Genomic DNA, 11291 nt, shown 5'->3' on the forward strand with positions numbered 1-11291 from the left:
GCGCCTGAGCTCAGGCAGGTGCCCCCGAGCAGCGTCCTGCTCCCCTTCCTTCCTTTCCCCTCCTCTCCCCGCCCTGGGCCCTCGGCTGCGAACTTGGGCTGCCAGCCGGGAATCTGGGGGTGCCTCGCCTCGGAGCGTCTCTAGGGCCTCTGTCTTCAATCGCCCCCATCTTGGGCAGGTGCTGAAGGTGGGGTGCACCAGACAACGGGCGAAAGCCGCCGGAGCCTCACGGTCTAGCAGGCCCAGCCCTGAATGATTTCATTCTTTATGCTGGGATGTGTTGTCACCTGCGTAGTGGGTTCTGCACCAGAACGGAATAATGAGAGAGCAAGTCTTGGAGTTAGCCGCCGGCCTCGCGTATTCTGCATGAACCGCTTTGCAATGAAGCCTATAGCTATTTTTCTCACTTGCAGTACCATCCCCACCCCCAACCCTTCCTCCATCTCTGCACGCTCGCAGCCAAAGTGACAACTTCATCTCCCTTCTGCTGGGAAAGCGGCAGTTTTGGAAATTCTCGTTTTCCTTTTTCTTCCCCAGCTTTTCCTAATTCTGTAACGCTGGCTTTCCGTGGAATCCATCTGTGGCTCTGGTTTCCTCCTGGCCCGCCTGTCTGTGACACAGTGACTGGGTCATGTTACCTGGAGATCCCGGCATCACTGGCCAGCGGTCTGCACAGGTCCGTTCATCTCTTTGCAGACGACAGCATTGAAAGGCAGAGAGGCTTCTGAGTATTTAAATGACGCTGGGCTATCCAGGGAAAATAAAGACTGCAGGGCAGAGGGTGTCACCTGGAAAGGTGAATGTTCCTGCAAGTAACCAGATGAATGTCTGTGAGTGTCCAGGGAGTTTCCCTTGCTAGGCGTCAGTACAAAGCCAGTTTCGACTTCAGTGAAAAAGCCTTCTCCTATGGAAATAGTTTCCGCGTTTCCCTCAACCTTTCCTTCCCCTCAATGCCCTGTCATGTCGGTAGATCCCGTTTGAACTCTGTCTCCTCGCAACGTCATGAATTGATTTGTCTCTCTACCTCGAATTTGCCAAATGGCATTGCCTCCTTTTTCTTCGAATAGGAAATGACCTAGTTGCTGCTGTGGTCTCCTCAGCTGTTGGATGTCTTTCCTCCGGGGCGGTTACAACATGGTATTAGTTGCTTGGTGTGAGACATGTCTTTTGAGAGCAGAGTGAATCAACTGGAATATTTACAGTGGTGCTTTCCTTTTTTTTTTTTTTTTTAATTTCTTCATTATTATTCTTATTTTATAATAGAGAGGAGGTCTCACTGTGTCGCCCAGGCTCTTCTCCAATTCCTGAGCTCAAGTGATCCTCCCACCTCAGCCTCCCAAAGTGCTGGGATTACAGGAGTGAGCCACCGCGCCCTGCCAATGGTGCATTCCTGAACTAAACACGCTACAACATTTTCATGTTCCCAGGTTAAGTGAGAGTATGGACAGTGTGCTACTGTGCGTGTTTAACTTTGTCCTCTTTACTTTGTCTAGGGGTTTGGCAAAGGGCAGAGAGAAAAATGGTGAAGGACTAAGAAAATAAGGAGCATTAGGGGATGGATTCAATTTCTTGGATCCATCCTACTTTTAAGGTCAACATTAATGTTACAGTTAAGCAAACATATGATTTTATTTATTTAGGTTTTTTCCGGCAGTTCTATTTTGAATGTCCAAGGCTTTTTTTTTTTTTGAGGTGGAGTCTTGCTCTGTCTCCCAGGCTGGAGTGCAGTGGTGCAATCTCAGCTCACTGCAAGCTCCGCTCCCCGGAGCTTCACGCCATTCCCCTGCCTCAGCCTCCCGAGTAGCTGGGACTACAGGTGCCTGCTACCATGCCCAGCAGATTTTTTTGGTATTTTTAGTAGAAATGGGGTTTCACCCTGTTAGCCAGGATGGTCTCTATCTCCTGACCTTGTGATCTGCCCACCTTGGCCTCCCAAAGTGCTGGGATTACAGGCGTGAGCCACCGCACCTGGCCTGAATGTCCAAGACTTTTAAATAAGTTTTACCTTGACTTTTACAAATCCCCATTTCTCTGTGGCCCAGGCATTCCGTCTTGATGACACATGAAAACAGAGGTCCAGAGGTATGAGGAATATTCAGCTTCATGTTGGATAGCGGAGGGCCCTTTTTGTTTCATTTCCTAGAAGGGGGAGTAGTGTTTGTTTTGTTGGGAATGGTGACGGAGAATTTGAGAACGTAGACTGATGTTAGTTACTGTGGTTAGTTACATTCCCCTCCACCCCTTTAATATAGAGCCTTCACCGCCACCCCTTTATTAGTTGCTATGGAGACTAGACATAGGTGTGACGGGATCCATCACACAGGGGTGGAAAGTGTTCTGAGTACCTTCCATAGTGCGGGTCACCTGCATAATTTGTGCGTGTGAAGCTCCATTATTATGGTTTTTAGTGGACATCATCCTGACTTTCAGTTTCGGAACAGCACCGGCCAGCCGATCTTCCTGGGCGATGGCAGTCTGTGTCCTCTCTTTGCACCGTCCAGTACAATAGCCACTGGCCATGTGGTCACTGAGCTTGTAGAGTGGCCAGTGAGCTGAGAAACTGGATTTTAAATTTCATTTAATTCTAACTAAACAGTTGGAGAGTAGTAAAAAAAAAATCTATGAATTTGTTTTATCCCCTTAATAATGGCCAATCCTATAGCGAAGATGAATTCCACTGTGTATTCTAACTTAGAAATTAAGTGACTCAAGTAAATTAGAGTGTTCTGGTTTTTGCTTTTTAATTAGCAGTTTTAAAAACCAAAATGATGGTGATTGGGTAGGGGTTTAGTAAGTCCGCACCCGGGACAGAAGAACGGGAAATGACCTCACGTCTTGCCACAGACTGGCAGAGGTGACTAGCATCTCAGTGGTGGTGGGGTCTGGTGGCTGAGGGCAGCCACAGCTTATATCACCAAGTAACCTCTGAACACTCTTGTGCCAAGACTTCCATTTCCAGGAATTTATTCTAGGGAAAGAACTGGGTGCATGCAAGTGTGTGTCACTGCTCTGTTCAGTGTGGTGAAGACTTGAGAGCCACCCACACATCTCTTGGGAGGAGGCTGGGTCAATACATGACTGAGTTGACACATGCTGTGTTATTGTGATACTGCACAGTTGTGAATAGGGAGGTCAGCCACATGGAGTAGTTAAAACAGCTAATGGAACCTGTTATGTAGGATTACTACATTTGTGAAACAAATTTATACATTTATACATGCATTAAAATATATAAAATGCATAAAAATGCATAAAATGGGAAGGATGTAGCCACCCTGTACAAAGTATGTCGTCCCTTTCTATTAGCTCCTTTATTATTTCTATATTGTTATTTATTTATTTTTTAGGAGGGGGGACGGAGTTTCGCTCTTGTTGCCCAGGCTGGAGTGCAATGGTGCAATCTCGGCTCATCACAACCTCCGCCTCCCAGGTTCAAGTGATTCTCCTGTCTGAGCCACCCGAGTAGCTGGGATTACAGGCATGTACCACTATGCCTGGCTAATTTTGTATTTTTAGTAGACAGGGGGTTTCTCCATGTTGGTCAGGCTAGTCTTGAACTCCCAACCTCAGGTGATCTGCCCACCTCAGCCTCCCAAAGTGCTGGGATTACAGGCATGAGCCACTGTGCCTGTCCTCTATATTGTTATTTTTCAAAATGAGATTGTATTGCTTGTCCATTCAGAAAAGACAACAGATATTTCATCCTGAGAAAAAACAGGTGTATGGTGAGCAACTGAATGCCAAGGTGATTGGATCTGGGGCACATCATTATAAGTGACTAGAGATAACTAGAGGAATGACAGGTCGGGTGTTGACTCTAGTCAACCAACTGAACTAGTCAAGTCAACCGAACCAATATTCCGTCCAGGCTGAGAGTGCCTCTGAGAGATCCCAGGTGCCAGGAGTGTGAATGAGGAACAGTATCGCCTCAGTCATCTTCTCTGCTAAATGTGGGGACAGAGAGGAATACAACACAATTTCTGCTGCACCACACCTCCTCAAATGGAAGGTGGTGGAATACCGCTGGGCAGGGCCGAGATGCTCCGGGGGTGATGAGCTGGGAGGTGGAGGCCTGGAGGAGCCTGTGGTCCTGGCTGCAGGGTGGCAAAGACCCTCTTCAGTGAGCGTGGAGGGTGGAGGGTCTGCCCCAGCGCAGGTGGAGCAGTGAGGGGCTGGGCCCTGAGCCCATGGAAGAGCAGGGGAAAGCAGGGTAAAAGCAGGGTCATTGCAGAGGTGCTATGTGTCCTGAGAACCCCAGGGGGCTTAGTCATGCTTGGCTCTGGGGGCATCCTGGCTTAGGGAGTGAGCTGGCTTGCTGCTCAGGGGTGCACTGTCCTATGACTCATGCCCACGTATGACACATGGGAAGATGTAGTATCATGACGTGGTGACACAAACATGCTTTCTTCAATGTGGGGATGGGACTGTGATGCTTCAGGGCTGGGTTGGGGCCACAAAGTATCTGGTCTGCAGTCAGACAGGGACGTCCCTCTTTGAGAGAGTGGACACAGATGCTAGTGGGGAGCCCTGGGCTGGGTGGGAGGCAGTGTCTTCCTTCTTCTCCTGACAGAAACCTCCAAGGCTTTGCTTCTGGTTACTCGCTACCTGCCCGGAGCCACGGGTCATGCAGGTGCTTGGCGTGCAAACATGGTGCAGTGGGGCAGTGGCGAGCTGATGGAGAGGCTCTCCAGGACCAGTGGCTGAGGTGTGGGTCTGCAGGTGGTGCATGATGGGGGCAGGGCCCGAGGGGCTGGAGTCCCAGCTCTGAAGACCTGAACTGCACTGTGTTTGTTGCAGAGAACTTAGGTGGAAGATCAGGCTTTTTGGAAACTAGCAGGAGCTTAACTTTTGAGACTGTAAGTTTAAGGGACCCCAGAGGTGCTATGGGGGTGGCAGGAGGCAGTCAGGGGGAGCCTGGGACTGGAAAGAGGTGTAGGCTGGGAGTAGGGCTCTGGGCTGTCCATTTGGGCCTGTGCTGTGAGTGCTGAGGTCCTCCAGGAGGAAGGCGAGGGACCCAGGCCTGGGAGTCGCAACATGCAAGCAGGACTGAAAAGGGTCTGTGGGGGCCAGAGAGGAGCTGTCAGACCAAGGGAAACCAGAAGGGAGGCGGGATCAAGGCAGTTCCAGGATCCAGGAGGAGGGCTGCTCACCCATCTCATGTGCTGCCTTGAACGTGCTCCGTTTGTTAGGTCAGAACCGTCCAATTCTGATAGGAAAGTTTTAGAGAAAGTGACATGTAATTGAGGAAATGGACTTCTTTAATGCGTGCTACACTAGAGCTTTGACATTATACAATAATATGGATTTCCCATGTTTTGTCCTGGTTCCTACTGATACATTTTTTTCTCCAAATGTAAAGCAATTGTTGACGGAATTTGAGTGATGTAGCATGCAAATCGTCATATAGAGATTAGAGCGTGCTTACTGATGGAAACTGCTGCCGTTGTTGAAATTTCTTCCAGCGTAAGAGCCCCCCTTTTATCACTGCTGCGTCTTACTGGAATGTTGAGTGTTGGCTGTGCCTGTTCTATCAGCCAAGGTCCCATTTCTCTGGGCGGTGGTGCTATCCTTTTTTTCTTTCTTTCTTTCTTTCCTTCTTTTCCTTCCTTCCTTCCTTCCTTCCTTCCTTCCTTCCTTCCTTCCTTCCTTCCTTCCTTCCTCCCTCCCTCCTTCCTTCCTTCCTTCTTTCCTTCCTTCCTTCCTTCTTCCTTCCTTCCTTTTTTCTTTCCTTCCTTCCTTCCTTTTTTTTTTTTTTTTTTGAGACCAGGTCTTGCTCTTTCACCCAGGCCGGAGTACAGTGGTGTGATCACAGCTCATTGCAGCCTCAGCCTCCTAGGCTCAGGCGATCCTCCTGCCTTAGCCTCCCGTGTAGCTGGGACCACAGGCATGCGCCACCATGCCTGGCTAATTTTTTTATTTTTTGTAGAGACGAGGTCTTATTTTGTTGCCCAGGCCGGCCTTGAACTCCTGGGCTCAAGCAGTCCTCCTGCTCTGGCCTCCCAAAGTGCTGGGATCACAGGCATGAGCCACTGTGCCCGGCAATGCTGTCCTTTCTAGGGTCCCTTAAAGACCCTTGACTACCTGCCCTCGGCCGCTTCCTGTCTCTCCATGCCTTGGGTACCCAGGGCCTCTTGCTTCAGGCTTTGCTGTTTCAGGCTAGGTTAGCACCGGAACTACTTCCTTCTTGCTCACAGACTGCAGCTTACCCACCTTGGAAAGATCTGAACTCAGCCGGGCAGCAGTATTTGTTTAGTCCTAGCTCGGTACGAGGAGCTGTATTGGGCATAGTAGTAACATGGAAGAGAGATCGAAGGGACAGCGCATGTGCTTTATATTATTTTAGGGAAGGATGGGAAGAAAAAAGGCGAAAACAAAAATTATGCCAAGTTAAAGTGGAGACAGGCCAAATGTCCCCCTTTTATTGATTCGAGGGCTCTTTGGTCAGCCGAGGAAGGGCACGTGTCTCCTCTGTACCCACCAGTGCCGTTTCTCACCCCGTGTATCTTCCCAGATCCGTGTGGTAGAAAGGAGGCAGCACCGGCCCGGGTGGGGGCGCGGAGGCCGTGGCCCTGGTAAATGTGTGTATGGGGTTTGACAATATAGAGCCTGCCCCCCACCCAGAGCGGGCTGAACAGTAAGTATATGCATGGGCTCCTGGCAGCCCCACTGGGCTGAGTACCAGACCTACATTGTCTCCCTTATTCCCTGTACTCGCCCCTTAAAGGGACAAAGAAGCTTGCTGCCAGGAGGTGGAGGCACAGCCAGGACTTGAGCTCAGGTCTGGATCCCAGTCCCCAGGCTGGACCGCGGTGCTTTATAGGAAGGAGGCAAGGTCCTGCTGTCCATGTGCACGGCTGAAGAGCCAGGCTCTGCGAGACTGCATGGCTTCCCTGATCGTAGGGCTTGGCAGGTTCCTAAAACATGCTTCCCAGGAGCCCTTTACTGTCAGGAGCCTCAGGTGGGAAAAGCCACTCACACCAGTGACACCTTTGAACGACAGTGCTGAGGCGCTAGTGTTTGTGGGCACCGAGGGGAGGAGAAAAACAGTGAAGCTCAGACAGAAAGGGCACCCTGGAACAAGAAGTAACTCTTATTTTTCCCTTTTTTAGGTTGCTCAGAAAAAGGGAGTCAAACATCTTTCTGCTCTTGATCCAGAGGTCTTGTCCATTTTCGTGCCTCCTTTTATCAGTAAAGGGGACAGTCAAATGGCTGGTGCAAACTGCGGCACTCTCGGTAAAACCAGGAGGCGCTCCTTCAGAAAGAAGAGAGAGAGGCCCAGACCAGAGCAGTGGAAAGGCCTCTCAGGGCCCTCCAGAGTGCCAGAGCCTGAGGATGTCACTGTCCCCGGCGGCGTGGACCTCCTCGCCCTGCCCCAGCTGTGCTTTCCAGGTATGTCTGGGAGGTGGGCACCACTAGGGGCCTCCTGCTGCCAGCCGCCCAGAGTGATCTGTTCCCAGAAACCCACAGGCAAAGGGAAGTGGCGCGAGCGGCAGAGCCAGGGACCCTCACTGCCTCCTCTTGTGTGGGATTTAGTTTTCTTAATCTTGGGGATTTTGTGTGTGTGTGTGTGGAGACAGGGTCTCACTCTGTTGCTCAGGTTGGAGTTCAGTGGCACAATCTCTGCTCACTTCAGCCTCCGCCTCCTGGGTTCAAGTGATTCTTCTGCGTCAGCCTCTCAAGTAGCTGGGATTACAGGTGCCCACCACCACGCCTGGCTTTTATGTCTTTAGTAGAAATGGGGTTTCACCATGTTGGCCAGGCTGGTCTTGAACTCTTGGCCTCAAGTGATCCACCCGCCTTGGCCTTCCAGAGTGCTGGGATTACAGGTGTGAGCCACCGCTCGACCTACTTTGGGGATTTTAAAGCTGAAAGAAATGTAAATCATTGAGTGTGGTCCTGGTGTTTTGGAGAATTGAGTCCTGGAAGGGAGGCTGTGTGGACTGCCAGGTAAAACCGTTTGTTCCTGGTGCATTCAAGGCTTTTCCCCTTCCACTTAAAATGAAGTCTTGCAGTGGTTGGCAGGTGGGTTAAAAATATACCCAGTTCATCTGCAACTGTTCCACCCCAGCATGCCTGAGCTTCCCCCTCCCACCTCCTGTTTTCCGTTTCACTGGGGCAAGAAGCACAGGCCTGCACTTAGTCCCCAGGCTCACCAGTTCCGGTTAACAGGTGAGTTTGCGTTTTGGGGCTTTATTTTTCTGGTGGCCTTCAGGAAAGTCAGACAAATTACCTAGCGTAAGCACCCACCTCAGAACTTGGTGCTATTTCCTGGTCACAGGGATTATAAACTCAGGACAGGTGCCAGATGGGCGGCTGCGCCCAGCAAGCACTGGCACTGGCTAGCAGGTGCTTGAGAGCTTGTAAAGAAATTGCTGTGTGGGGAGGGACACAGGGAGGAGAGACACAGAGGCGTGATCGGAAGAATGAACTCACCTTGGACATGAAGGCGCTGCCGCTGATGACTGGAGAGGTGTGTCCTGAACACTGTGAAGTAACCAGCTCGTGGGTAACCCAGGCCACATGGCAAGAACAGGATTCTTCTTTGTCTCTTTCTGCCTGCAGGGGGTGTGTGCGTGGCCACTGAACCCAAGGAGGATCGCGTCCACTTCCTGGTGCTGACCGATGTCTGCGGGAATAGGACCTACGGCGTGGTGGCCCAGTACTACCGGCCCCTGCACGTAGGTGGTTCCCGTTACTCCCCTCTGAAATTGGGTTTAGATTTTTTATTATAGTGAAATACACATAACACAACATTCACCATTTTAACCATTTTAAAGTGTGCAGTTCCATAACATTAAGTACATCCACAGCATTGTGCAACCGCCACCAGTGTCTGGGTCCAAAACGTTTTCATCATCCCTGAAAACCCCATACCATTAAGGCTTCAGTCCTGCTTCCCCTTCCTGCCTGGCAATGGTTAATCTGCTGGCTTTTTTTTTTTTTTTCTTTTTTTGAGATGGAGTCTCACTCTGTCGCCCAGGGTGGAGTGCAGTGGCACCATCTTAGCTCACTGCAACCTCCATCTCCTGAGTTCAAGTGGTTCTCCTGCCTCAGCCTCCTGAGTAGCTGGGACTACAGGCGCCCACCACCAGGCCCAGCTAATTTTTGTGTTTTTAGTAGAGACGAGATTTCACCATTTGGCCAGGCTGGTTTCGAACTGCTGACCTCAGGTGGTCCACCTGCCTCAGCCTCCCAAAGTGCTGGGATTCCAGGCGTGAGCGCTGCGCCTGGCTGGCTAATCCCCTTTCTGTCTCTGGATGTATCTATTCTGGACACTTCGTGTGAGTGGACTCCTACAACACGTGGCCTGCTTGTCTGGCTTCTTCCCCTTAGCATGTTTTGATGTTCCTGTGCGTGCACGCATGTGTCAGTGCCCCGTGGCCTTTTATGGCTGAATGACATTCCATCGTTTGGATGGACCGCATTTTATTTCTCCATGTATCCGTCGATGGACCTGTGGGTTGTTTCTGCCTTTTGTCTTTGGTGTGAGCGATTGGGGTTTGGACTTTACAGCATATTAGGTCTGTCACACATATTGTGAGTGTTGTGTGGGTAGGGCCGTGTGTGAATCAGAGGGCCTTTGGGGAACTTGTAGGGGAAATGATGTATCCAAAGGTGCAGGGTGACCAGCTGCACACATCCAGGGGATTTCCCAAAGCAAAAAGTGAGCCAGAGCCTTAGTTTAGGTGCCCTGGTGCCATGAAGGGAAGTCTGTGAGTTCCATGCAGTCGAGAGAAGTGGCTGGCCTGGATTCCCTCGGAGCCCAGGGCACGTGTTTTCTTTGTTGATAGAAGCGTGCTGACACATGTGACATTGAGTGTTGGGAGGTGTGAGGTATAATCACATGGATTCTGTCCCTGGAAACTCATGGGGCAGCACTGACAGGCCCGGATGTTCTTAATGAATATGCAGGAGCAAAACTTACTACTTGATGCTCTGAATGCATAATCTTATGTTTTTGGGAGAGGTCATTTTCACAGTGTGCTGAGAGCAGAACCACGGTCAGATCTCGGGTGGTGCATGCAGGGGACCGGTGTCTGCCTCTGTGACCTGGCTGCCAGCAGTGCCTGGCCTTTCTTCCAGGGTTATGTTAATGAGGGATGAAAGGAAGGTGGAGGATCCTGCCCCTCCATGTAGCCGGTGTTCCAGATGAGAAAGGATCCACAGTGTTGGATCTTTCAGAAAAGCACCTTGGGAGTTTGTCTGTGAAGTAACACCTACCAGGAGCAGTGAGCATGTTATTTTCGTTATCATTAAATACACATGTTAAACAAAGGAGCAGCCCCTCTGGTTTGCGTTAGTACAGCAGATGCCACTGTTCCCACTTTGCCGGCCTGGCGTGGGCATGCCTGGCCCCACTCCTGCCCTCCTAGCAGCTGTGTAGTTTCGGGGTGTCCCCAGGCCCCACAGCACTCACCTCCCCTTCTTCACCATGTATCCGGATGACTGCTATATCTATCGTTCTTTCTTTTTTTTTGAGACGGTCTCGCTGTGTCGCCCAGGCTGGAGTGCAATGGTGCGATCACGGCTCACTGCATCCTTGATCTCCAGGGCTAGCTCAAATGATTCTCCCACCTCAGTCTCCTGAGTAGCTGGGACCACAGGTACGCGCCACCGTGCCCAGCTAATATTTCTTATTTTTTGTAGAGATGAGGTCTTGCTATGTTGCCCATGCTGATCTTGAACTACTGGAATCCTGCCTCAGCCTCCAAAAGTGTTGGGATGACAGGTGTGAGCTGCATGCCCAGCCTGCAACTATCGTTCTATTGATAACACAGCCCCAGCCCCTCTCATACACTCTCCTCTGCCTTTCCTCCGACACTACGTGATTTGACACTACGTGACTTGAGGGTGGGAACCATATTGTGTCTGGGTAGCTGCAGCTCCCCCCGGCTACTGTAACAATAGCAGCAGCTGCCACGCGCGTGAGCAGCTCAGCACCAGGCATGATGTAAGCACTTTGTGTAGAGTCATTCATTTAATCCTAACCACAGTGAATGAGGTTGGGAGATGACACACGGAGACATGGTGACAGAGACCGGTTAAAAGACCCGCCCGAGATGACACAGCAGCAGGCAGGGTTGGAATTGAGTAGACTGACCCTCGGAAAGCGGATGTTTATTAAATTTTGCTAGATAAACGAATGATGTAGCTGACTATTTCCTGGACGTCTCCCTTTACCTGGATATCTTATAGGTACCCTAAATCCAGCCAGTTCCCAAACTGAAGCTGTCATCATGCGCTTCCATCCCTACAAAAAACTCCAAACTGACAACACTTCCCCAGGGCCC

The 11291-nt window shown here is 50.7% G+C and overlaps 1 protein-coding gene across 1 annotated transcript in view; it reads left to right on the plus strand.

The window, feature by feature from the left end:
- DENND3 (DENN/MADD domain containing 3) overlaps positions 1-11291 on the plus strand; it is a 97921-nt gene that overhangs the window by 19169 nt on the left and 67461 nt on the right. Inside the window, exons 2-3 of the mRNA XM_011990151.1 lie at positions 7110-7389; positions 8563-8678. Of these exons, the coding sequence (XP_011845541.1) occupies positions 7206-7389; positions 8563-8678 (300 nt within the window). The 5' untranslated portion in view covers positions 7110-7205. The remainder of the gene's footprint in view (positions 1-7109; positions 7390-8562; positions 8679-11291) is intronic.

This window comes from Mandrillus leucophaeus, unplaced genomic scaffold (genome assembly GCF_000951045.1).
Source record: "Mandrillus leucophaeus isolate KB7577 unplaced genomic scaffold, Mleu.le_1.0 Scaffold371, whole genome shotgun sequence".
NCBI lineage: Eukaryota > Metazoa > Chordata > Mammalia > Primates > Cercopithecidae > Mandrillus > Mandrillus leucophaeus.